Source organism: Sus scrofa, chromosome 4, assembly GCF_054392235.1.
Source record: "Sus scrofa isolate SSC_HxYL_T2T_F1_AM1 chromosome 4, Sscrofa_HxYL_maternal_Yorkshire_Landrace_v2.0, whole genome shotgun sequence".
NCBI classification, from domain to species: domain Eukaryota; kingdom Metazoa; phylum Chordata; class Mammalia; order Artiodactyla; family Suidae; genus Sus; species Sus scrofa.
Window position 1 is genome coordinate 28744830 of NC_139386.1, and position 24896 is coordinate 28769725.

A 24896-nucleotide genomic window follows, 5' to 3' on the forward strand; every position below is an offset into this window, starting at 1 on the left:
AGCAAGGACAGGGTCGGAACCCACGTCCTCATGGATGCTAGTCAGATTCATTACAGCTGAGCCACGAGGGGAACTACCTGTAAGCAGATTCTTGGATACAATCTACTAGCTATCGTTTATTGTCTTTGCAAACCTGGATGAGGCACTTAATTCCTCTGAGCCTCTTTCCTCATCTGTAAAATGAGGATTAATAAAATCTATTTGGAACCTTTGTTCTATTAAATAAAATGAAATATGCATATTGCCTTGCACGAAATTGTAACTAAATATACATTTCTTTCCTAATTATCCCGTGGCCACATCTGAGGCTGGGAGACCCAACCCTGCGTTTAGGAGCCAATGCTTTCTTCTAATGCGCCAGGCAGGAGCATGGGCATATAGCGGTAACTCTCTGGAAGGGCAAAAGCCAGGAAAAGGTAGGACAGGAGGAGAAACAAGGGGGAGGAAGGGAGGCCGACCCGGACTACATCTCCCGGAATGCTCAGCAAGAGGGAGAGCCCCATCCCGTCCCGCCCCGCCCCGCCCAGTCGGCACAGCAGGCACTGCCCACCCCACTGAGCCTAGCGGCGCGCTGAGGCTACAAGTGCTGCGGATGGTGATCTGGGGACTTTCCCGAGGAGCCGCGCAGGGACAAGCGCGCGATGCTCAAGCCTCACTGGGTGGCCAAGGCAGGAGGTGAGCGGAGAGTGGGGCGGGAAGGAGGCGCTGGGGCGAGGGAGATACCCTGGGAGCCTGGCGGAGCTGGGGAGCTCATCCCCACTCCCTTCCCAAGGTGCCTGCCTTACCTCGGGGTATTTGGCGAACGCAGCCCAACTCCCGGCCTCGGCCGACACCGATTTCACCTGGAATGGGTTGTTTGATTTGGTGGGGGACACCGCTGCCCGGGGCTTGCGGCGCGCCCTCTGTACAGCGCGCGCAGGACGGATCCTGAGGTCGCCTCCCCTAGACCAGCCTCGCCCGTGTCAGTTAGTTCCAATGCAAATATTAAGGCTGTGAATTTCTGGCAGACGGACGAGGGTAAGTGCTGTCCCCTCATTTTGCGGTGCCCTTTCATTAACCGCGCTCTTAAACCAGAAAGGAGAGAGGGAGGAGACTGAAGGAAAGAGCCTTTAGCTGGTCCCCTGAGATTATCCATTCTCCCCTGAGAATGGAAGCCAGGATTACGGAGCTGCAAAGGAAATCGACTGTGCAGATAGCATAGCTCCAATGGATCAAGCGGAGTCTCTCTTTTAAGAAACAGAAGCAGGAAAAAGGAATTAAGTGGAGATTTCTCTTCCTCTTTGTCATAAATTTAAAGTCCCGTAAGGGACTCTGCTGATTTTTATCTAAAGTAATCCAGTTTGATGGGTAATTGTGCCAATGGTTAATCAGAGCACCTAATGTTTGAGGGAACTGTGAGATGATTATTCTTTTCAACAATTGATCATACCCAAACCCTTTATCATCTTCCTTCACTGAGAGATTCTGCAGTGGGGGTCTGTTCATTTACTAAAGCAAAGCTCTGGTTCAGTTGTGGTTTTCCTGCACCTAATGTTTTTGTTTTGTTTTGCTTTCTGTTTTAGCTGCAGAGAAACTCTACTAATAGGAGAGAAGTGTGTGTGTGTGTGTTTTAAACAAACTTCAATGCAGAGCAGAAAACATGTGGATTTCCTCTCCCTCATTTTAAGTGAATTGCCAGGTGGACCTTCAGATATCCTTACCTGTGTTTCTGTGTGGGTTACCAGCTGTTGAAGCTGTTGAATTTTGAAGCATAATAAGCCTCCAAGCTGTAAGTTAAATCCATTATTATCCTGGACTTTGGAAGCAAAATTAAAGGGGCCCTTACTCGAAATTTCTGTACTTGGTGATAGTGGAAAGTGAATTTTCATTCCTCAGAAAGATAGAAGAGGCAGAGAAAGATGGGCAGATGGTTTTCTGCTCAACACAAAGCTCTTTCCCATAAAGATCCCTTGCTCTCGGTGGGGTAAGGGCATGTCACAGATAGCTCCAGAGACAACTTTGGAAATAGCTTCTTACCTATTTGCCTCAACAGAAGTGTGACTTTGTGGGTTTATGATTTGTCTTTTATTGTCAGTTTACTTCTAGCTTGTATTTTTGAAAACTTCTAGACAGTTGATTTCCTGCACATATTTGTTAGCAAAACGTGCAGAGGGAGAAGAACTCATACCCACTCAGACCCAGTAATTAGGAGCAGTGGACCTGTACCCTGAGCAGGCAGCTGTGTGTGTGTGTGTGTGTGTGTGTGTGTGTGTGTGTATGTGTGTGTGGAAGTGGGTTAGCTCATCCTATTTTGCAGGGATCACACAGTGAGGTGTGTTGTCTATATATGTTTTGGGTCTAGAACATGTCAGCATGTAGCAGTAAGGGGATGAGCTGCGAATACAAGCACAATGAACAAGCATAGGGTCTTGTAAATTCAGGGATGTATGACGAGGGTCTCTGGATATACAGGGTGTAAAATTAGGAGAGGTGGCTGATTAAGCCAGCCATCTTCTACCCACTTCAGAGCTACCCAGTCAAAATGCTGAGCCCCAGATCCAGTGGAGCCCAACTGATAGTGACATAAATTGGTTCACCCTCAGTGATGCTTTAATGCTAATCTGTATTATAATCAGTTTTGAACTAAAGAAGAGTGTAAAAACGTAATTTAACTGAATTGCTGAGAAGTCTTGCTTCTCTAAGATTCTTCAGAAAGTCATCAGCTCTGCTAAAAAAGGTCCTTGCTTTTCTCATTTGTGTCTCTATACAGGAAACCTTCCTTCTCTTTGAGGGATCCTGTCACTGAAATGTGTGAGTCCTTGGATAAATTTGGCTTGGTGACGGCAATGCTTTCTTCAGAGACACTGCCACTTCCTCCATGCTCCTTTTCTACCCTGACCTGAGTTCCTTCGTGTTACTCCCTGTGATAAATCAGAGGATTTGCCCTTTTCACACTTTTCCTATCACTTGGTAGCCTCTCCTTTCTCTTACCTCTTTTAGGAGGAAGTGGGTGTGAAGTGTCAAAAGCTACAAAGGAGATGAAGGCCTTAGGAACAATACTCCTGGTGGTGTAGCCTTAGCTCCTGTTGGGTTCTTATCTAATTGTGTTGCTATCGGCAGACTTTCTGTCTGGAAGCTGCTGGGGATGTCTGACTAGCTCCAATGGAGCTCCACTACCTTGCTAAGAAGAGCAGCCAGGCAGCCCTGTGTGATGCTGTGGACAGGAGCTCAGGAGGGCTTTCGGGGGACCAGGCAGATGCAGCAGCCACCAAAGCTGCTTTCCGCTGCCAGAGGTATTGTATGTCAACATCAAGAGCACTGGAGATGGAAGGGTCTAAACTTAGCTCTTCCCCAGCATCCCCTTCGCCCACTCTGCAAGAAAATGTTATTCAGCCAGACTCCTTGCCACCAGGACCTCTCAACTCAGGGAACAATCTAATAACAGCAGAACGGAAAGTCTGCAACTGCTGCACCCAGGAATTAGAGACCTCTTTTACCTACGTGGATGAGAATGTCAACCTGGAGCAAAGGAACCAGAGCTCCCCTTCAGCAAAAAGGAGTAATCATCTGGGAGACCTGGGCTGGGGAAATTCAAATGAGTGGTCTCACGAGGCTGCCATATCCCTGATATCCGAAGATGAAGATGATACAAGTTTGGAAGCCACCTCTTCAGGGAAGTCAGTAGACTATGGTTTCATCAGCGCCATCTTATTCTTAGTCACTGGCATCTTGCTGGTGATCATCTCTTACATTGTCCCACGGGACGTGACTGTGGATCCCAACATGGTAGCGGCCCGGGAAATGGAACGCCTGGAGAAGGAGAGTGCGAAGTTAGGGGCTCACCTGGACCGCTGTGTGATTGCCGGACTCTGCCTCCTCACACTTGGGGGGGTTGTTCTGTCCTGTTTGCTAATGATGTCCATGTGGAAGGGGGAGCTGTATCGTCGTGACAGGTTTGCCTCTTCCAAAGAGTCTGCTAAACTCTATGGTTCCTTCAACTTCAGGATGAAAACTAATGAAAACACCCTGGAACTGTCCTTGGTAGAGGAAGATGCTCTCACTGTACAGAGTTAGTTCTGGTTGTGAACTTTCTGAGAGTCTGCCTTGGCATTTTATATGAGAAAACACAAAGCAAAACACAACACAACACATTTCTTAAGTTAGTGCAGTTTATTTGCCAGGCAAGAAAAGTTGATTTCCCAAACTAACATCCAGTGAGTGTTTTTGTACTCTATATATTTTTTATTTAGAAGAAAAACCATGTAAGATGCATTAAGAAATCACACCCAGTTACACCAGTCCCTCTAAAGAGCTGAGACTAATTAATCTATAATGGTCATCAGCTTCTACTTCTACAGCAAAATATTTCTAACAATTAATGCACAAATGATTTCTTTAACATGATATGGGATATTATTCTTTGGACACTGGGAAGTGTAGGATCAATTAGTAACCTATTTTGTAAAACAGAACGTAAGCACTAATCACATAATAAGGCTTACATTCTCTAAGGTGCTTATCCATTTTCTTGCTAAATTTATTCTTCCTATAATTTGGCTAAGCACTAAAATATAGAGTTTTGTGTTTGAATATTTTGAAGCTTGATGATACTCATTATTTAAAAAAATATAAAAACACATATGTTGTAAGTCAAAATTATTCCTGTACTCAGAAGTGGTAACTAAGTCTTTAAAATAAACTTTCTAGTAAAATAAAATGATATAAATCATTATGAGACCAATCTGAATTTAACTCAGAATGGTAGTTCCAGATATTAGCCAGTGTTGCATGCCCATTTTCTAGATTAAATAAAATTGCTGATGTAAATTTCATTTTCTGTTTGTGATTTAGCCATCATATTGGTTATATGTGCTCCTAAAGTCTTTACTGGCTCTCACACCAGGGAAGCAAAGCATAAAATGTTTTCATCCTATTTCCAGGTATCCAAACATCTAGGCAGGCTGAATCCTGATTGGCTCAGGCACATTCCCAGGTGATGTTTTGTTGTTTTTGGAGAAAACTTCCAATACAAATGCAGCTAGACTCCTGGGGACTGTGTCTGGAAACCAGTATCATTTGCTCTAGGCCAAGCAACAAGTCATTGCCCCAGGATGGCAGCAGCCCTTAAACTCACAGCCAAAAAATTAAAATGCAAAGAGAAAGATTAAATGCACCTATTCAGTACGAACTGCACTCCTCACTACAACTCACCTCCCTGTAAAAATGGTGTAGGTATCGTTCCGAGCACTTTATATCCAGGCCCCCAGTAACTCTGAGATCTTGCCTCATTAAGTTCATAGTTGCTCGATTAAAAGCATGATGAGCAAAACAGTAATCACTTTGCAAAATACACACCTAGCATCCACACTAACTCAGTGTCTCAGCACGCCTATGGTTCAAGATGGGGGTGGGGAATGCAGCCTCAGAACTATCTTGCATTTTGGAAATTTTCCTTGAGTTGTTTCCAACCTCCCACTTCAGGAGTTGTTCAGGACTAGTGGGGTCCTTCTTAAAGAGGACTGGGCTGGGAGGGCAGAGAAGGGGAAGTAGGAAAGTGATTTCTTTGTAGATTCTAAAGCTGATTCAAATGTCTGAAGTTTTTGCTGTTACTGACAACTGTTGAAAATGTGGATAACTTTGGCTGGCAGAGTGTATGAGTCAGAATATTTATGTGAATGAGCTCTTGTTGGTGTCAGATTTATTTGATGAGTTAGGTACACTGTGTGTTACTAAGGGTTAAGGTGAAATGCAAGAAGAGAGGATCAGAGGACAATAAAAATAGTGAAGCCAGGTATGTGAGAGAATTGTTAGGTAAAAATGGTAAACTAGATGGACATCGGAGGAAGCTAGATGTCGCTGGATTACCTTACTATATATAATAGACTATTATTGATTTGGAAGTAATTGGGATAATATAGATATGATTTTTGTTTTCTATTGCTGGTCTTTTGTGCTTCTTGAAGAAACCTTTTATTTTACTGTGACTCTCATTCTTTGAAGCTGGCTTACCAGCAGTATAAATTTCATATTCTGAAGGCTTATGAATTGTCAGATTCTAGCCTGCTGGAGGACCCAGTTTGCATGATATTGAGCCAATAATGGGATGATCTCCTTGCTGAGTAGGTCTGAGCTGTGTGTGTGTGTGTTTTAATATACTTTAAAAATATATATGTTTATATATATGTTCATTCATAGACGCTAAATAGTATCAGCTGTGTTTTGTTTTTATTTATTGGTGAAGCAGGATTAATTAGTCCAATTGAAGACTTAAACAATTTGTTTCTTTGTTTGTTTTTTGTATTTTTAGGGCCACACCTGTGGCATATAGAGGTTCCCAGCCTAGGGGTCCAATTGGGGCTGTAGCCGCTGGCCTACGCCACAGTGACAGCAATGCAGGAGGCTTAACCCACTGAGTAAGGTCAGGGATCGAACCTGCATTCTCATGGGTATTAGTCCAGTTCCTTAACCACTGAGCCACAACAGGAACTCCAAAGACTTAAACAATTAATGTGCAGCCAGATTTTCAGCTTGTGAAGAAAGACATGTTTGCGAATCAAGTGTTAGGAAGTTTTTTCAGTTTTATGAAATTGATGATAAAGGAGAAAAAGTCAAAGCTTTTCATTTGGAAGCACTTAATGAATCTTGTAATGCTACCAAATTACATATAGTTCTGATGCGATATAAAGGATATATATATATATCCCAATTAGGAAAAAATATTCAGGGAGGAAAAATACTTTAACAAATCAGAATATATTTCTTCCTTTTCTTTCTTAAAATTTTAAAATTGAAATATAGTGAGTATGTGCTTACTTATTTCAACATTATATAAATGTGCTCTTATATAGGGTATATCTCTTTTAACTTCTACTTATATGAGGACAGACCATTGCCTCAAAAGGAACCAATTCAGAGCATCATCTGGGTGTCTCCTCTAGTGCTGCGTTGACATGATTCAGATGACTGCCTTAATCAGTTATGATTTCCCCAGGTATTCAGCTGTGTAGCTCTAGTTCATCCTGCCAGTTCCTGAATTCAAGATGAAGATTACTTGAAGTTACAGTGATGGTAAAACAAGTAACAAAAAACCCTGAACTTTAGACAGTGTTGTTTCCAATCTGATAAAGAGGGTTGGGGCTCTAAAAACATTTACTTAGAAGTACTCTGATCAAGTGATACTGTTACAGCCAGCGACAGACTATAGCCAAGGTGCTGGTCTTGGATCCTTCATGGAAATTTGTAAATTTACACATCTCTTTAACATGGTGCTGGTTGTATCTATAAGAGTTTTTATTGCTACACCCAGGGAAGCAAAACTATTTTTCCAGAGGTAGTTTAAGTCTTTAATCAGGTTTTAGAAAACTAAATTTAGTGTTGCCTCACTGCTCAGCGCTGAGGCCCAAAGGGGTGAGTACCAGAAAGAAAACTGCCTTTCTCTACTACTACTAGAATCTACATGCTGTTAATGGACAGTTTAATTATCTTAATGACTTTAATAAACAGTTCCTTTTTAGGGCACCTTAAACTGTTTGTGGCAGAGCTGAAGTGTATTCTTTACAATATTGTGTGTGCTTTTCAGCCATCTTGATTTCCTAAAGCAGACCATGTCATATGAGGTACTGGCCCCCTCTAAGAAGGTCTTTTATCCAGGCTCACCATTTCACATCTGGTTTATAGTTTAGAGGATACAGGACTGCTTGGAACCATGAAATTCTTGGTGGCTGTGGGTGCTTTTACCCACAAAATCACCAGGCCCTTTGATGTGACCCCACCTAGATGCCTGCCTTGATATCAGAATCACATGCTTTACTGTTTGCTTAAAATATATGAGTCCATCCATCTCATACTTACTTGTTTTAGGGAGCCAATTGGACCAGTACTGGCACATGTCCTTGAGGATGCAAATTTAGACAAAGAGACTGTCCTGCCAAATTCATTTGTGCCTTTCCTTTGCTGCTGGACATAAAGATAAGTGAGTGAGTAAGAATTATGTCAGCTGAACATTAGGAATTAAAGGTCTGAATCCAGTGGTTCTACTTTTTGTTACTTCTTTGTGGTAGGCAAACTTTCTAGGCAAGAGCATTTGAACATTTTCGCTTTCATCTTTCACATGTCCAAAGACCAGCACATGTAAAACCTTACCTGGATTATTCACCTAAAGTTAAAGAAAAAATGTTCTACATATCTGTTAGGAGAAGGATTTTCAATCTGAAGTTCAGATTTCACTGCAGCAATAACTGCTACCACAAAAATGTGGTCTGACAAAAGAGATTCACAACCTTCTCAAACAGTTCACCTATTCAGCAAGATTTAATACCACCAACTGGATTCCACTGTGACAAAGGAATAAGACAAATCCTTACAGTTCTCTGTAATGGGGTCTAACCTTTCCCAGAATCGAGCATAAAGGATGATTACAGTAAAAAGAATTATAATGAAGTCTCACTGACTTTCTCAGTATAAAAGGGTTTGTCAAGAGAATTAACATATCTTTCAGCTGATTTTCAGCTATATACTTTTATGATACATAGTATTCTATAATCTTTCCTTCCAATTTACATGGGCATAAGCCTTGGGAAATAATTTGCCTGACTTGTTCACTGGCACTGTAAGAAGTAAGATGTTATTTTAAATACATGAAATTGATTTTTAAAATGTGTGGCTTACCCTTAAGAGTGTATCTGTCTATAGTTTCTGTTTGTTAGTGTGCAAGTTTATGTACACTCAAGTTGATATATGTATTAGGAGACATTTTATAATTATAGAACTATAATATTTAAAGCTATAAAGCCATCGTTAGAATAATTTTCTTATAGGAAACTTGGCATGCCTTAATGTTGTCTTTAAGGACAAGAGAGTCTCTCACAGGTCACGAATGATGAATTTGAAATCAACCACAGAATGAGATGCCATAATCGTATAGCTCTTTTTTGATTATTCAGTATCCTGCAGATGTTTGATTTCCTTTTTTAAACCTCTCAATTTTAGGCTCTTAAAAGTGTGGTATATTTAGGAATTATTGCACCATGATTATTATTTTATTTCAGAAAAATATGTGTAGTAAACAGTATTTTCCTTTCTTCAAGTTTTAGTAAGTTTCTCATATTTCAGGAATAGCCAGCCTTACTGTCCCACTGCTATCTTAATGCTTCCAAACAAGTGTCATACAAGAAAGCAAAGATGGGTTATTATATATTGAGAGTTTTAATTTTACAGTTCTTGTCATGCCTTTAATTTTACTTTTCTTGCCAAAAAAGAAAAATAATTTGATGCTGATTATGTGTTTTTGATATTCTAAAAGGGCAGTTATTAAGGTTCTGGGCTTTTTATTAGGGCATTCTTATATGTTAACAGCAACTGTGCTATATTATTTTAAAATAAAAGTATTTATTAAGATGTTTAATTGTGTTTGTTAACTTTTATTTAAATCTAAATCTATAATGCTGACTTGGTCTTTTAAAATTATATTTCAAATTATCTGTTAAAAAATTGGAAGTAATATTTACTCCTGATTCAAGTAAAACATTCTTCTTGCTACTGCATCATTGAACAAAGTAAACTATGCCTAATTTTCTTCCATGCGATATGAAATAGTCATAGCTATTTGGGTTTCTCTAAATTACTCAGTATTGAACCTAAGAGTATGACTTGCACAATGTAGAAAGATACAGGAATAGATATTGTAAAAACATTTATCTAAAAATCTAGAAAGCTTTTAGGTAAGAAATAAATACTGGATTAGCTTGTGCTTCTGCTCTTAATCATTTTAAATCTAATTCTGATCTCCATTTTCATTTGAAGGATGGATAACGATTTATATAATTAAGTGAAATTTTATCCTTATTATGTATAAGTGCTGTCAAGATTGAGAATTCTAAAAGGACAATTAAAAAATTTTATTATAGTTTATTTACAGTGTTGTATCAATTTCTGCTGTACAGCAAAGTGACCCAGTCATACATACACACACACACAAACACATACACATTCTTTTTCTCATATTATCTTCCATCTTGTTCTGTCTCAAGAGATTGGATATAGTTCCCTGTGCTATACAGTAGGGTAAAGGGACAATTTTGCCCCACTCATTTGAAACAAAAATTGGATCAAGATTCTTATCTATGATAAGTCTTTTTCATATGTATTTTTTGCCAGAAGACCTTTTTTTGGTTAACCACCTCTGGTCATTCAGAACGAGCTACACAATACTGCTACAACTCCATAGTCCCTTGCTACATGACCCTCACAGGTCAGCAGCGAGCTCTCAGGAACCCAATCTGATGCAATTGCCTTTTCAAATGTTGCTGGTTGTCCAGCTAGAGGGAAAAAGAGTCTGAAAGGTCTCAAACAGGCATTGTACTTCCTCACACCTTCTTAGCCAGGACTAGTTACATAGTCCCCATTCATGCCAGGAAAGGCATTTCCAATATGTGCCCTGGAATGGCACAGGTCTGAGCAATAGCTTTCTCATCTGTAAAATAGGGATAATTCTGTTTGCTGTGCAGGACTCTGATGAAACTAAAGATAAATGAGACAAAGTCTGAGAGAGAATCCTGTTTGGTATTCTATCATTAGATCCATGTTACCTTAAGTGGACTGCTTTGTAACAGCAGAACCAGGGTTTTTGGAAGTACTCGAGAACCATGATCATGTTGAGTACTGCTGAAAAATCACTGTATTGAGTCATCGCCATGATAAAAAATAATCTCCTCCTCCTTCTTTTCTTTCTCTCCCTTTTCCTCTTCTTTCCTCCTCTTATCATTCACCATCATCATCATCATCTATATGGAAACCATTCATTTACAGGTCTCATATTTCTACCGTCATAGATATGTCTGAGAAAGAAAATTGTATTTCCTTTCATAAGACAGAAAATCAATCTGGAAAACTGTCTTTTGCTTAATTGTGAAGTCAACTATGTGCACAATCCTCTACACCTTGAATAACCATAGCTCCAATCATTGGCATGATATGTGGCAGAAAACTCAGTTATATTTTGACTACAAGAGTTTTTCCACAGAAAAGTCCAATAAAATCCTTTTATTTGGTTATATATATGTGTTCTGTTTGGTCATATACATTAAAGGTTATATATATTAAGGTTAAGCATATAAACTTATATTTGGTTATATATATATGCGTGTGTGTGTTAAAACTTAAAAGAGTCTATTCAATGAGTGCTCTGGCAAAAGGCTGCTCCTCACTGCCATTTATCCACACTTGAGTGTCTGTGTGCGTATACTGAATTTATCTTTGAATTTTACTTGAATTCTACACAATCTGCAAAATTAGGAAAATTAACTGCTCTGGAATACAGATGTCATCAAGAACAATTGCCAAAAATTAAACTCATTTAGTAACCCCTAATAATTTAATGGCATAGCCAGCAATGCCCCCTGCTGCTAAGGGGATCCATAGCAGAGTAACCAGGGTCACCAGAGAAGAACTAGGACAAAGAGCCAGGCTTTGTTGCAAACAGAGTAATAGGGGATTGAGAGAGATGGATGCTAGATCCTAAACAGTAATAGATAAAGCTGAGAGAGACTTCCCGAGAAAAACTTTAATTAACGATACAGCCTAATGTCAAAGATCCTATTAAGGGATAGCTGTTTTGGATAATCTCAAAAGAGCCATTATTAATCTGAAAAAGAGAAGCCTGGGTCAAAAAGCTAGCAAACAGTTCAGGCTGGATGCTGGAAATCTTTTAGTAGGGTTAATGGCACATGAAAGTGAAGAAAGTATGTAGCACAGAAGCCTAAGTGGCTGAAGGAATTTTATTGCCAAAAAAAGTCTGTGAATATTTGAGCCTTAAAAAACAACACTCGGGCCCCAATACTTGCACCAGCAGGAATAAGGTCTGAAAATCTGTACAGGCCCTAAGGAGGGCATGCTCCTGAATAACTGTTTTAGATATGGCTGAAAAAGGCAAGGAAGAAACTCCTGGAGGCTTGAAGAGGGGCTTTGGGGAATAGTGGACAAGTGAATTCCTTCCAGGAATCTAACAGAACCTAATCAAGGAATTCACCCATCCCAGGAAAAAAAGGACTGTATAATGCTTGCCCGACAGAGTTTCAGCATTTCCGTGGATCAATGATGTGATTATCATGTCCCTGATAACATCATTTTACTTTGTATATGAGATATAACTTGTCTTCTTAGTTTATAGTTTCCAGATCCCAAGAAGAGACATCCAGACCTTATGAAGAAGACTGTGCACATCCTGGAGGACTTGGACTTGGAGCTGAAGGCAATATCTAGATGGACCTTGTAGTCAATGCCTCTTGGGAGCTGAGTATGCTCTGTGTGTGAGGAGAAGGGATGGACCACAGCAGATTGACCATACTCCATTTCCTTTGTGTAGAGTTGTTGCTAGAGAGCTTACCTTTCATTTAAGTGGGGCCAAATGACTAATTTGTACCAATAGAATGTGAACAAAGTGATATTTGTCACTTCATGGATGAAAAGTTAAGAAATCTGCATACCTTTACCTTCTTCCCTCCCCAGTCTGATGGCTAAATGAAGCTGACGGTTAATTTTATGTGTCAACTTGACTGGAACAAATGATACCCAGATAGGTGGTAAAATATTATTTCTGGATGTGTCTGTAAGGATGTATCTAGAAGAGACTAGATTTTGAATAAGGAGACTTGAGTAAAGAAGACTGCCCTTGCCAATGTGTGTGGGCATTATCCAATCCATTGAGGGTATTGATAAAAAGGTAGAGAAGGAGTGAAATTGTTCTCTGCTTGTCCTGGACATCCATTTTCTCCTGCCCTCCAACACTGATCCTCCTGGTTCTCAGGCCTTGGGTGTGGACTGGAACTATACCATCAGCTTTTCTGGGACTCCAGTATACAGTCAGCAGACCGTGGGGCTTCTTAGTCTCTATAAGTGCATCAGCTAATCCCTCATAAGTCTCTTTATAAACACCTATGTCTATACCAATTTTTTGGTTCTGTTTCTCTGGAAAACACTGACTAATGCACTGCCTAAGAGGAACTTTGAAGCCATAATGAAGATGTCAAATCCTCCATTAGCAAGGTTTGGGGTGGGTGGTGGGGCCGCTACACAGTTATTCAGGAACTTAATGCTGATAGAGGCTCTGTTATCTTGAACATATGGCTTCAGAGATCACCTGGTTGTCAATATTTAGTCAGCAGACACAAAAAGAGGCATCATGGGGGCTTTCATTTCAATTGGTCAGCACTCAACCTTATGGCCACATCTAACTGCAGGGGAGGCTGGGAAATGTAGTCTAGAAGTATATCCAGGAACAAGAAGAAATGGCTTTGATAGACAGCTAGCCAGTCTCTACCAAAATGTGTGACCTCATCGTAGTCAATTTCCTGATTGATATTTGCTTTTTCTAATTATTTTTTCTGCTTACCAAAATTTTCCTCTAATTAACTCTGAGTATTTCACTTTTTTTTTCTCAAGTAAATTTGGTTAAGCATCTCATTTTATATCATGTTCAATTAACTACACACTTAAACAGCTTAAAACAAAAATAAACTTTTATTATTTGGGACCAGGTTAGCTGTGTGGTTTTGGCTCAGTGTCTCTCATAAGGTTGCAGTATAAGATATTGGCAGGGGATACAGCATTTTAAGCCTTGACTGAGACTGAAGGATTCAATGCCAAGATGACTCACTCACAAGGCTGGCAAGTTTGTTCTGGCTGTTGGTGGAAGACCTTGAATTCTTAACACATGGACCTCTCCATAGAATCTCTTTGAGTTTCTTCAAAACATGGTTCCTGGGTTCCCCCAGAGATAATGATACTAACTAGAAAGGAGGATGATGCAAAGTTTCCTATGGCCAAATTTCAGAAATCAAACATTGTCACTTCCACCACATTCTATATAGTTACTAAGTCAGCCCACATGCAAGGAGTTTCAAGGGGAGCCTAGTTTCAAGGGAAACTAGGCTCTACTTATGAAGGGAAGAGTGTCAAAAATGGAGTGTCTACATTTTAAAACTTCCACACTCAGTGTTCGATTTTTCTAAAGCCTTTCATCCTCTTTAGTGTTGCTAATATTTCTTCACATAATTGGTACTTTAACTCCTTTATTTAATTACCACATTAATTAGCATTCCCATTTTTAGGAATGTTAATTACATCTTTTATTTAGGATATATTAATTAGAGTGCTAAATTTGATCTTTAAAAAATCAGCTGATTTGGGTCCTGCAGAGAAAAATCAGGATCTCAAGGCCAAATGGCAGTGGGATTAAGATGGTGGAATAGAAAGACTGAAGCTCAATTTCTCTACTAAAAACAACAAAATTTACAACTAAATGCTGAGCAATCTTCAACCAAATGGACTGAAAACTTTCAAAAAGATATCCTACTCCAGAAGACAAAGAGGAGGTCATATCAAGAGGTAGGAGGGGCGATTATGTGATCTAAGCAACCCCATACCTCCCAGGTGGAAGCCCCACAGACTGGAAAGTAAGTGGTTCAGAGACTCACCTACAGGAGTGAGTTCTGACCCCTACATTGAACTCCCACATGTGGGGATCTGGCACTGGGAGAAAGAGCCCCTGGAGCATCTGGCATTGAAGGCCAGTGGGGCTTGTGTGCTGGAGCTCCATGGGACTGGGAGAAATGGAGACCCCATTCTTAAAAGGCGCACACAGAATTTCATGTTCACTAGGTCCCAGGACAAGCAAAGTCTCCATGGGAATCTGGGTCAAACCTGACTGCAGTTCTTGGAGGACATCCTGGGAAAACAGGGGTAAATGTAGCTTGTTGTGGGAGAAGGACATTGGAAGCAAAGCTCTCAGGATTATTCAGCAGTGCAGCTTTCTCTAGAAGTGGCCATTTTGGGAAAATCTGGCCCCACGCATCAGCGCTGAGAAGCCCCAGGGCAAACAACAATCCAAGTGGGATCACAGCCCCACCCATCAGTAAACAGGCTGCCAAAAGATCCCCCAGGAACACAGCTACCTCTAATCTCATCCAGAGACAAAGCCCCACCCACCAGAGGGATAGAAATCAGCTCCACCTACCAGTGGGCAGGCATCAGTTTCTCCCATCAGGAAGCCTACAGCAAGCCCCAGGACCAACTTCAGCCACAAGGAGGGCAGACACTAGAAGTAAGAGAGGCTACAACTCTATTATCTGTAAAAAGGTCACCACACCAAAAATCTATTAAAATGAAAAGACAGAGAACTATATCTCAGATGAGGGAGAAAGAAAAAAAACACAGATAATCAGCTACGTGATCAGGAGATTCTCAGCCTCCAGGAAAAAGACCTCAGACTGTTGATGCTGAGGATGATGCAAGACATTGGAAATAAACTGAAGGCAAAGATGGATAACTTACAGAAAACACTGACCAAAGAGATACAAGATATAAATCTTAAACAAGAAGAGATGCAAAATACAATAATGGAAATAAAAAACTCACTAGAAGCAGCTAACAGCAGAATACAGGAGGTAGAAGAATGAATAAGCAAAGTGGAGGACAGATTAGTGGAAATTACCGATGCAGAAGAGAAGGGAAAAAAAAGATTGAGAAGAAATGAAGAGAGTCTCAGAGAACTCTGGGACAATGTTAAACGTACCAACATCCATATAATAGGGGTGCCAGAGGAGAAGAGAGAGAGAAAGGGACAGAAAAAATATTTCAAGAGATAATAGCTGAAAATTTCCCTAACATGGGAAAGGAACCACTCACTCAAATCCATGAAGCACAACAAGTACCATATAAAATAAACCCAAGGAGGAACACCCCAAGACACATATTAATCAAACTGACCAAAATTAAAGACAAAGAGAAAATATTGAAAACAGCTAGGGAAAAGAAACAAATAACATACAAGGGAACCCCAATAAGTTTATCAGCAGATTTTTCAGCAGAAACTCTGCAGGCCAGAAGGGAGTGGCATATACCTATCATATACTTAACATGATGAAAGGAAAAAACCTCCAACCAAGATTACCCAGCAAGGCTCTCATTCAGATTTGAAGGAGAAATCAAAACCTTCACAGATAAGCGAAAGCTGGGAATTCAGCAACACTAAACCAGCTTTACAGCAAATACTAAAGGAACTTCTCTAGGCAGAAAAGAAAAGGCCACAACAGGAAACAAAAATTCCACAAATGTCAAGGCTGACCAGTAAAGGTATATATACAGTAAAGATATGAAATCATCCATGCACAATTATACCACCAAAATCAGAAATCATGAGAAGATGAGGGTACAAATGCAGGACACTGGAGATGCACTTGCAATTAAGAGACCAACAACATAAAACAATCTCGTCTATATATAGACTCATATCAAAACTTCAGAATAACTGCAAACCAAAAATCTACAATTGGTACACAAATGAATAAGAAAAATCAACTCAAAAAAGACACTAAAGATAGCCATCAAGCCACAAGAGGAGAGAACAAGAGAAGAACAGAAGAAAAAACAAAAACAAATCCAAAGCAATTAATAAAATGGCAATAAGAACATACATATCAAGAATTACCTTAAATGTTAATGGACAAAACGCCCAACCAAAAGACATAGACTGGCTGAATGGATACCGAAACAAGAGCCGTATATATGTTGTCTTCAAGAGACCCACTTTACTTATAGGGACGCATACAAATTGAAAGTGAGAGAATGGAAGAAAATACTTCCTGCAAACGGGGATCAAAAGAAAGCTGGAGTAGCAATATTCACATCAGACAAAATAGACTTTAAAACGAAGACTATTTTAAGGGATTGATCCTTTGATCACTACCTAATGATCAAAGGATCAATCCAAGAAGAAGATATAGCAATTTTAAATATCTATGCACCCAACACAGGTTCACCACAATATATATGGCAACTGCTAACAACCGTAAAAGGAGAAATCAACAATAACACACTCATAGTGGGGGACTTTAACACCCCACTTACAGCAATGGACAGATCAACCAGACAGAAAATCAATTAGGAAACACAGGCCCTGAATGAAGCATTAGACCAGATGGACTTAATAGACATTTATAGGACATTCCATCCAAAAGCAACAGAATACACATTCTTCTCAAGTACACATGGAACATTCTCTAAGATTGATCACATCCTGGGCTACAAACCCAACCTCTGTAACTTTAAGAAAATTGAAATCACATCAAGCATCTTTTCTGACCACAATGCTATACGACTGGAAATCAACAACAAGAAAAAAACTGCAAAAAACACAAACAGGTGGAGACTCAACAACATGCTACTAAACAACCAATGGATCACTGAAGAAATCAAAGAGGAAATTAAAAAAATACCTAGAAGAAAATGACAACGAACACACAACAACCCAAAACGTATGGGATGCAGCAAAAGCCATTCTAAGAGGAAAATTTATAGAAATACCAGCCCACCCCAGGAAATAAGAAAAGGCTCAAATAAACAAGCTAACTTGGCATCTAAAGCAGCTCGAGAGAGAAGAACAGACAAGACCTAAAGTTAGCAGAAGGAAAGAAATCATAACGATCAGAGCAGAAATCAAAGAAATAGAAACAAAGAAAACCACAGAAAAGATGAATGAAACGAAAAACTGGTTCTTTGAAAAGATCAACAAAATTGATAAGCCCCTAGCCAGACTTATCAAGCAAAAAAGAGAGAAGACTCAAATCAATAAAATCAGAAATGAAAAAGGAGAAGTAACAATGGACATCACAGAAATACAAAGGATCATAAGAGACTACTATATGCAACTATATGGCAATAAAATGGAAAACCTAGAAGAAATGGACAAATTCTTAGAAAAGTACAATCTTCCAAGACTAAACCAAGATGAAGTAGAAAAGATGAGTGGACCCATCACAAGAACTGAAATTGAAACTGTGATTAAAAAAACTCTAACAAACAAAAGTCCAGGACCAGATGGCTTCACAGGCAAATTCTATCAAACATTTAGAGAAGCACTAACACCTCTCCTTCTGAAACTATTTCAAAATATTGCAGAGGAAGGGATACTCCCAAACTCATTCTATGAGGCTACCATCACCCTGATACCAAAACCAGACAAAGATACCATACAAAAAGAAAACTACAGGCCAATTTCACTGATGAACATCAATGCAAAAATCCTCAACAAAATACTAGCAAACCACATCCAACAATACGTTAAAAGGACTGTACATCATGATCAAGTGGGATTTATCCCAGGGATGCAAGGGTTCTTCAATATCCACAAATCCATCAGTGTGATACACCACATTAACAAACCAAAGAATAAAAACCATATGGTCCTCTCAATAGATGTGGAAAAAGCCTTTGACAAAATCCAACACCCATTTCTGATAAAAACCCTTCAGATAGTGGGCACAGAGGGAACCTACCTCAACATAATAAAGGCCATGTATGAGAAACCCACAGCTAATATCATTCTCAATGGTGAAAAGCTGAAAAAATTCCCACTTATATCCAGAACAAGAAAAGGATGTCTACTCTCACCACTACTCTTCAATATAGTTCTGGAAGTCCTAGGCACAGCAATCAGAGAAATAAAAGAAATAAAAGGAATCCAAATTGGAAAGGAAGAAGTAAAACTATCCCTATTTGCAGATGACATGATACTATACCTAGAGAATCCTAAAGACTCTACCAGAAAACTGTTAGAGCTCATCCATGAATTTGGCAAAGTTGCAGGATACCAAATTAATACACAGAAATTGATGGCATTTCTACATACTAACAATGAAAGATCAGAAAGAAAAATTAGGGAAGCAATCCTGTTGACCATCACATCAAAAAGAATAAAATATCTAGGAGTAAACCTACCTAAAGGGACAAAATACCTGTACTCTGAAAACTATAAGATGCTGATGAAAGAAATCAAAGATGACACAAATAGATGGAAAGACATACCACGCTCTTGGATTGGAAGAGTCAATATTATGAAAATGACTATACTACCCAAGGCAATCTACAGATTCAATGCAATCCCTATCAAATTACCAATGACATTTTTCACAGAACTCAAACAAAATATTTTAAAGTTTGTTTGGAAGCACAAAAGACCCAGAATAGCCAAAGATATCCTGAAAAAGAAAAACAGAGCTGGAGGAATCAGGTGCTCTGACTTCAGGCTATACTACAAAGCTACAGTCATCAAAACCGTATGGTACTGGCACAAAGAAAGACATACAGATCAGTGGAACAGTACAGAAAGCCCAGAATTAAACCCACACACCTACAGCCAACTAATCTATGACAAAGGAGGCAAGAATATACAATGGAGAAGGAACAGCTTGTTCAATAAGTGGTGCTGGGAAAACTGGACAGCCACATGGAAAAGAATGAAATTAGAACACTCCCTAACACCATACACAAAAATAAAGTCTAAATGGATTAAAGACCTGGATATAAGACCAGACACTATAAAACTCTTAGAGGAAAACATAAGCCAAACACTCTCTGACATAAACCACAGCAACATCTTCTCAGATCCACCTCTTAGAGCAATGACAACAAAACCAAAAATAAACAAATGGGACCTAATTAAACTTAACAGTTTCTGCACAGCAAAGGGAACCATCAACAACATGAAAAGACAACCAACAGAATGGGAGAAAATCTTTGTAAATGAATCAATGGACAAAGGATTAATCTCCAAAATTTATAAACAACTTCTGCAGCTCCACACCAGAAAAAACAAAAACAAACAAACAAACAAAAAAACCCATCAAAAAATGGGCAGAAGATCTCAACAGACAGTTCTCCAAAGAAGACATACAGATGGCCAAAAAACACATGAAAAGATGTTCAATATCACTCATCATTAGAGAAATGCAAATCAAAACCACTATGAGGTACCACCTTACAGCCAGAATGGCCATCATCAAAATGTCTACAAACAGTAAGTGCTGGAGAGGGTGTGGAGAAAAAGGAACCCTAGTACATTGTTGGTGGGAATGTAAGTTGGTGCAACCACTGTGGAAAGCAGTATGGAGATTCCTCAGAAAACTAAAAATAGAACTACCATTTGATCCAGCAATCCCACTCCTGGGCATCTATCCAGAGAAAACCACAGCTCAAAAAGACACATGTATTCCAATGTTCATTGCAGCACTCTTTTCAATAGCCAAGACATGGAAACAACCTAAATGTCCATCAACAGAGGAGTGGATCAAGAAGATGTAGTACATATACACAATGGAATATTACTCAGCCATTAAAAGGAATGAAATACCGGTATTTTTAGCAACATGGATGGACCTAGAAATTATCATGCTAAGTGAAGTCAGCCATACAATGAGACACCAACATCAAATGCTTTCACTGACATGTGGAATCTGAAAAAAGGACAGACGGAACTTCTTTGCAGAACAGATGCTGACTCACAGACACTGAAAAACTTATGGTCTCTGGAGGAGACAGTTTGCGGGGGTGGGGGCATGTGCTTGGGCTGTGGGATGGAAATCCTGTGAAATTGGATTGTTATGATCATTATATAACTACAGATGTGATAAATTCATTTGAGTAATTAAAATAAAAATAAAAATAAAAAATAAAAAGCTTTTTATGTACCCTTTCCTATAGATGAACCAACAGCCATTGTCACACAAACATGGCATATATATTGTTGTCTCTAAGCATTTGATCTCTCCCTGGCCCATCCTTTGAGGCCAAATTTACATTGTAACATCTTTAGGAAGAGTTCACTGACCACCCCTTCATTTTTATCACCTCTCCCACCCCTCTAACTCAGAACCATGTCATATAACTAATTCAGAACTTAAACTGACGACTGAGTGTTTTTATTTCACTTTGTGTTTCTTGGTTTCTCAAAGAGAGTGTAAATTTATTGTCTTTTCAAAGTGTCTCCTATACGTTTTCTATATAATTTCCACCCAATAAATGTTTGTTGAAAAATTTTTTAAAAAAGGCCAGATGGAAGAAGAAATAAGTTTGTGGATGTGGGCTCTAATTAACAATAAACTAACCTTGAGAGAAGAGATAAGCACTCAGAATGTATGATGTACATCATGATTTTGGGGAAAACCTCCAGTTCCAATTTCTTTTTCTCCTTTTCAATGACAAGTTTGCCCAATTCTCAATCAAAACACCCATAGTTACCTATTATGGTGGAGAATCATTAGGACATCATATAAACAAGTGATTTACCACATTGATTCTTAAAGAGGTTAATGATGAAAACTAACATTATTGTGTGCTTATATGTGTCAGGCCCCAATTTTCATATTTACTCGTTTAATTACCACAACAATCCTAGGAGGTAGGTACTCTGATTATCCTGATGTAATCCATGATCAAATTAGATTTATCATTACCAAGAAATTATTAGTTTGTCTGAATTACTAGCTTTGTAACTCTGGCTTCAAACCCAGAGTTTGACTGGTTAATTCACTTGCTTAAGGTTAGAGCTAGATAAGAGTGGAGCTGAGACTTCCCATCCAGGTCTGACACAAAAATCCATGATCTTTGTATCTATACTAGGCTGCCATTTACTTCTGTAGTTCTTTTTAACTGCCTGTCCTTCCCTCTGCCAAGGCCAATCTCATTGATGATTACTCACATCATCATTGATCTCTCCTTTTTTAAATGACCATAGCACTTAGTATCTGTACTCCATAAATGGTGATTTGTGTATAGGCTTCCTTGAATTGATCACTGATTGTTTCATGGATTAGATGTTTCCCCCTGGTTAGACTTTAAACTCTGGGAGGGCAAGGACTGCTCTTTCCTCCCTAGTACCTAGGTTAATGTAAACTTGTACCAGTCGCTTGATGACTGTTCATGACTTGAATACATGAGAACGTGATAAATCTCAAAATTTTAAAATTTTTGACAAGACAAGTAGTTTGGCCCCAAAACTAAAGTATCCTCTTATCCTAGAAATCAGGAAAAGAATCTAAGGAAGGAAAAAAATCCTGGAAGAGAGCCACAAAGTGGATTAAAATGAGAAACTATGACACAAGGGAAAATGTAAAAGAACAATGACTTCAACCTGCAAAGACAAAGGCTAAGACATAACTTAATAAAAATTCACCAGCTTTTAAGAGTTGATATGCAGAAACGTTCACTTCCACTAAAAATCAAAAAAGTCAAATTAACATATTAAAACTGATATAATTTTATCATTAAATTGGCAACAGTTTCTCCTTTTTTTACAGCAATATTTAATGTTGCCATGAAAGATGCTATCTCATTCATTGCTTTATAGGAATATCAATTAATTCATCTCTTTCTGCAACACAGATTAACAGTATATACCTGAGGTCCTTTCTTTCTCCCAGTATTCCACTTCAAGAAAACTTGAGTAGAAATAGTCAAGGAGATATATACAAATTTATTTACAAAGATATGTGTTTTTTTTGGTTTTTTTGGCCACACCTACAGCACATGGAAATTCCAGGGCCACGGACTGAATCTGAGCTGCAGCTGCTACCTACACCACAGGAGCAGCAATACCGGATCCTTAACCCACTGCACTGGGTATGGATAGTACCCCTACCTCAGCAGTGACCTGAGCTGCCACAGAGACAATGCCAGATCCTTAACCCATTGCACTACAGCAGAAACTTCTATAAAGGTATTTATCACTGCATTAGCTCAAACAATGAGATACTGAAAACAGTCTCATAGCTCAATAATGGGGGGATTGCTGAGATGGACTAAGCTCATAAAATGGATTGCTGTAAAACCACTAAACATGATTTTCAAAGATTTTTTAGGATACAGAGAAATGCCCTTAAAATAACATTAAGTGAATAAGTTCATGATGTAGAATCTTTTCTCAAACATAGCATCATCCAAATTATGTGCTATATATATGATTTATATACATATAAGACAGAAGGAAACATCAAAATGCAAACATCTCTAGAGTGAGGTTACTGGTGATTTGTTTCTTTTGTATTTTCTAAATTTTCATTCCTTTTTATTTTTTAAATGTATTTTTAATTCTTTAACAAACATTTTAACAATAATTACTACATGCCGATACTGATTCAAGGGATTTACAGATATTAACTTATGTAATTCAATTCTCAAAAGAACCTTAATAGCTACTATTATTATTGATGATGAGACTGAGGCATGGAGAGGTTTAAAAATTTCTTCAAGGTTACACAGCTAGTAGGTTGTGGAAGTAGAATTGGAGCCCATCCACTTAACTATACTATGATTGTGAAATATTTTGAAAGTATAAAAATAATTTTTTATTTTTTATTTTTTTTCTTTTTGGGGCTGTGCCTGCGATATATGGAAGTTCCCAGGCTAGGGTTCAAATAAGAGCTGCAGCTGCCAGCCTATGCCACAGCAACAACAATGCCAGATCTGAGCTGTGTTTGCAACCTACACCACAGCTCACGGCAGTGTAGGATCCTCGACCTACTGAGTGAGGCCAGGGATCAAACCTGGATCCTCATGGATACTAGTCAGATTTGTTTCTGCTGCACCACTATGAGAACTCCTAAAATAATATTTAATTGAATAAAATTATGAGTTAATTATCCAAACTTCTATGGTAATAAAGGTAGGAAAGCAAGATGAAGAATTCAGTTATCTATTAGGAAAGACTATTTTGATATACAGGATTATTACATTGGCATGAGTCACAAGGCAAAATGTGGGAAGTTCTTAGCAAGGCTCTAAAAATTGGATTGGTGGTCGTCTGGTGAATGTAATGTCTTCTTGCTGAGACTGATGCTGTGACTCTCAAGGTCCCTGGCAGGCCTATGATTCAGTGATTCATGAAATGATAAAGTTTGGATGACCCAGTTTGTCCCCTAATTATATTTATACTCACATCCTTTAAAGGAGCCACATAGATGAGACTCTCCTTCCTGTAAATATAATAATTTAATATTTTTATCTACCACTTAGAATAACAAACATAACCTAAATACTTTCTAAGAAGATAGAGAGAATCCACTGTTCTCTCACCTTTCTTCTCAGACTTAAGTTGAATGAGGAAAATATAATAGAAAGAAGACTCGTCAGCATATTGTCAGGTAAGTATAAGAATTACACCATATAAATAGCTACAATGAATAATTTATTTGGTAGCTAGATGGCATTATTTGGGCTGAACTGTACTTCCTGAATTTTCCTTCCTCTTCTTTTAGGGCTTTCATGAGTTTAGGTTTTGTGTCAGAATATATGTTAGAGGAAAAAGAAATACCTGTTTAATAATTAAAAAAGTCTCATTTGCCAAGAGGCCTATAATTATTCTGAAAAGTTGGTTTTATTATTGTTGAATTCTATCCAATTGTGATAAGAAAACAGATTAGTAGGAAAATTACTAATTTATTTTTTCACTGTGCTAAACCATACTGGTTTTAAAAAAGGAATTTTTCTATTTTATGACCGTGGGTCCACATTGTAGCTTGTTACTCACAGATTAAACTTCCTCTTGCTTGGGGAGAGTGAGTGGGAAGTAAAACCACTCTATAAAATAAATATGAGGAGTATAGGCATCTAGGGAGAAAAGAGGACAGAGGGAGAAAAAAATAGAAGAGGAGGGCCCAAGAGGCTTCAGGAGGAAAAGTCTACTTGTTGACAAATTCCTCATTGCAAAGACGGTTGAAGGGTTTTGAAGATCAGTGATGCCACTTACTTAATATTAAGCTGGTCCCTATTCCTAATTATTCTGTGTGTTCTTGCTCAATGTCTTCAAGTCTTTCATATTAGTCAGCCATAAAAAACAGCCTCATAAGAGCTCCCATCTTGGCTCAGTTTAACCTGACTGGTATCTAAGAGGATGCAGGTTGGATCCCTGGCCTCGCTCAGTGGGTTAAGGATCTGGTGTTACCCTGAGCTATAGTGTAGGCTGCAGACTCTGCTTAGATCTGGCATTGCTGTGGCTTTACCCCTTTGCTGGATGCCCACATGGTGGAGGCACCAGCAGTTGAGGGCGACCATTGCTCTAGAATTCCATGACTTTTAGGGAAGCAGGTGAA

The 24896-nt window shown here is 38.9% G+C and overlaps 2 protein-coding genes across 9 annotated transcripts in view; one reads left to right on the forward strand and one right to left on the reverse strand.

The window, feature by feature from the left end:
• LOC110260239 (uncharacterized) overlaps positions 1-24896 on the reverse strand; it is a 440837-nt gene that overhangs the window by 147760 nt on the left and 268181 nt on the right. For 2 of the 3 annotated variants that reach the window (XM_085021871.1, XM_085021872.1), the window contains exon 5: positions 7831-7932. The exons of the other annotated variant lie outside the window; for it this stretch is intronic. In XM_085021871.1, the coding sequence (XP_084877997.1) occupies positions 7831-7932 (102 nt within the window). The remainder of the gene's footprint in view (positions 1-7830; positions 7933-24896) is intronic. 3 annotated transcript variants of the gene reach the window in all.
• On the forward strand, positions 554-9382 carry TMEM74 (transmembrane protein 74). 6 transcript variants are annotated; one of them, XM_085021867.1, is made up of 4 exons: positions 554-675; positions 773-1017; positions 1563-1768; positions 2750-9382. In XM_085021867.1, exon 4 carries the CDS (start codon positions 3142-3144, stop codon positions 4051-4053), a length of 912 nt encoding a protein of 303 aa, XP_084877993.1. In that variant the 5' UTR covers positions 554-675; positions 773-1017; positions 1563-1768; positions 2750-3141; the 3' UTR covers positions 4054-9382. The 6 variants fall into 6 exon arrangements, with proteins under 6 accessions (XP_084877993.1, XP_084877994.1, XP_020944684.1 ...); XM_085021868.1 differs by lacking the exon at positions 773-1017 and having other exon boundaries at positions 2750-2790; positions 2980-9382; XM_021089025.2 differs by having other exon boundaries at positions 554-1017.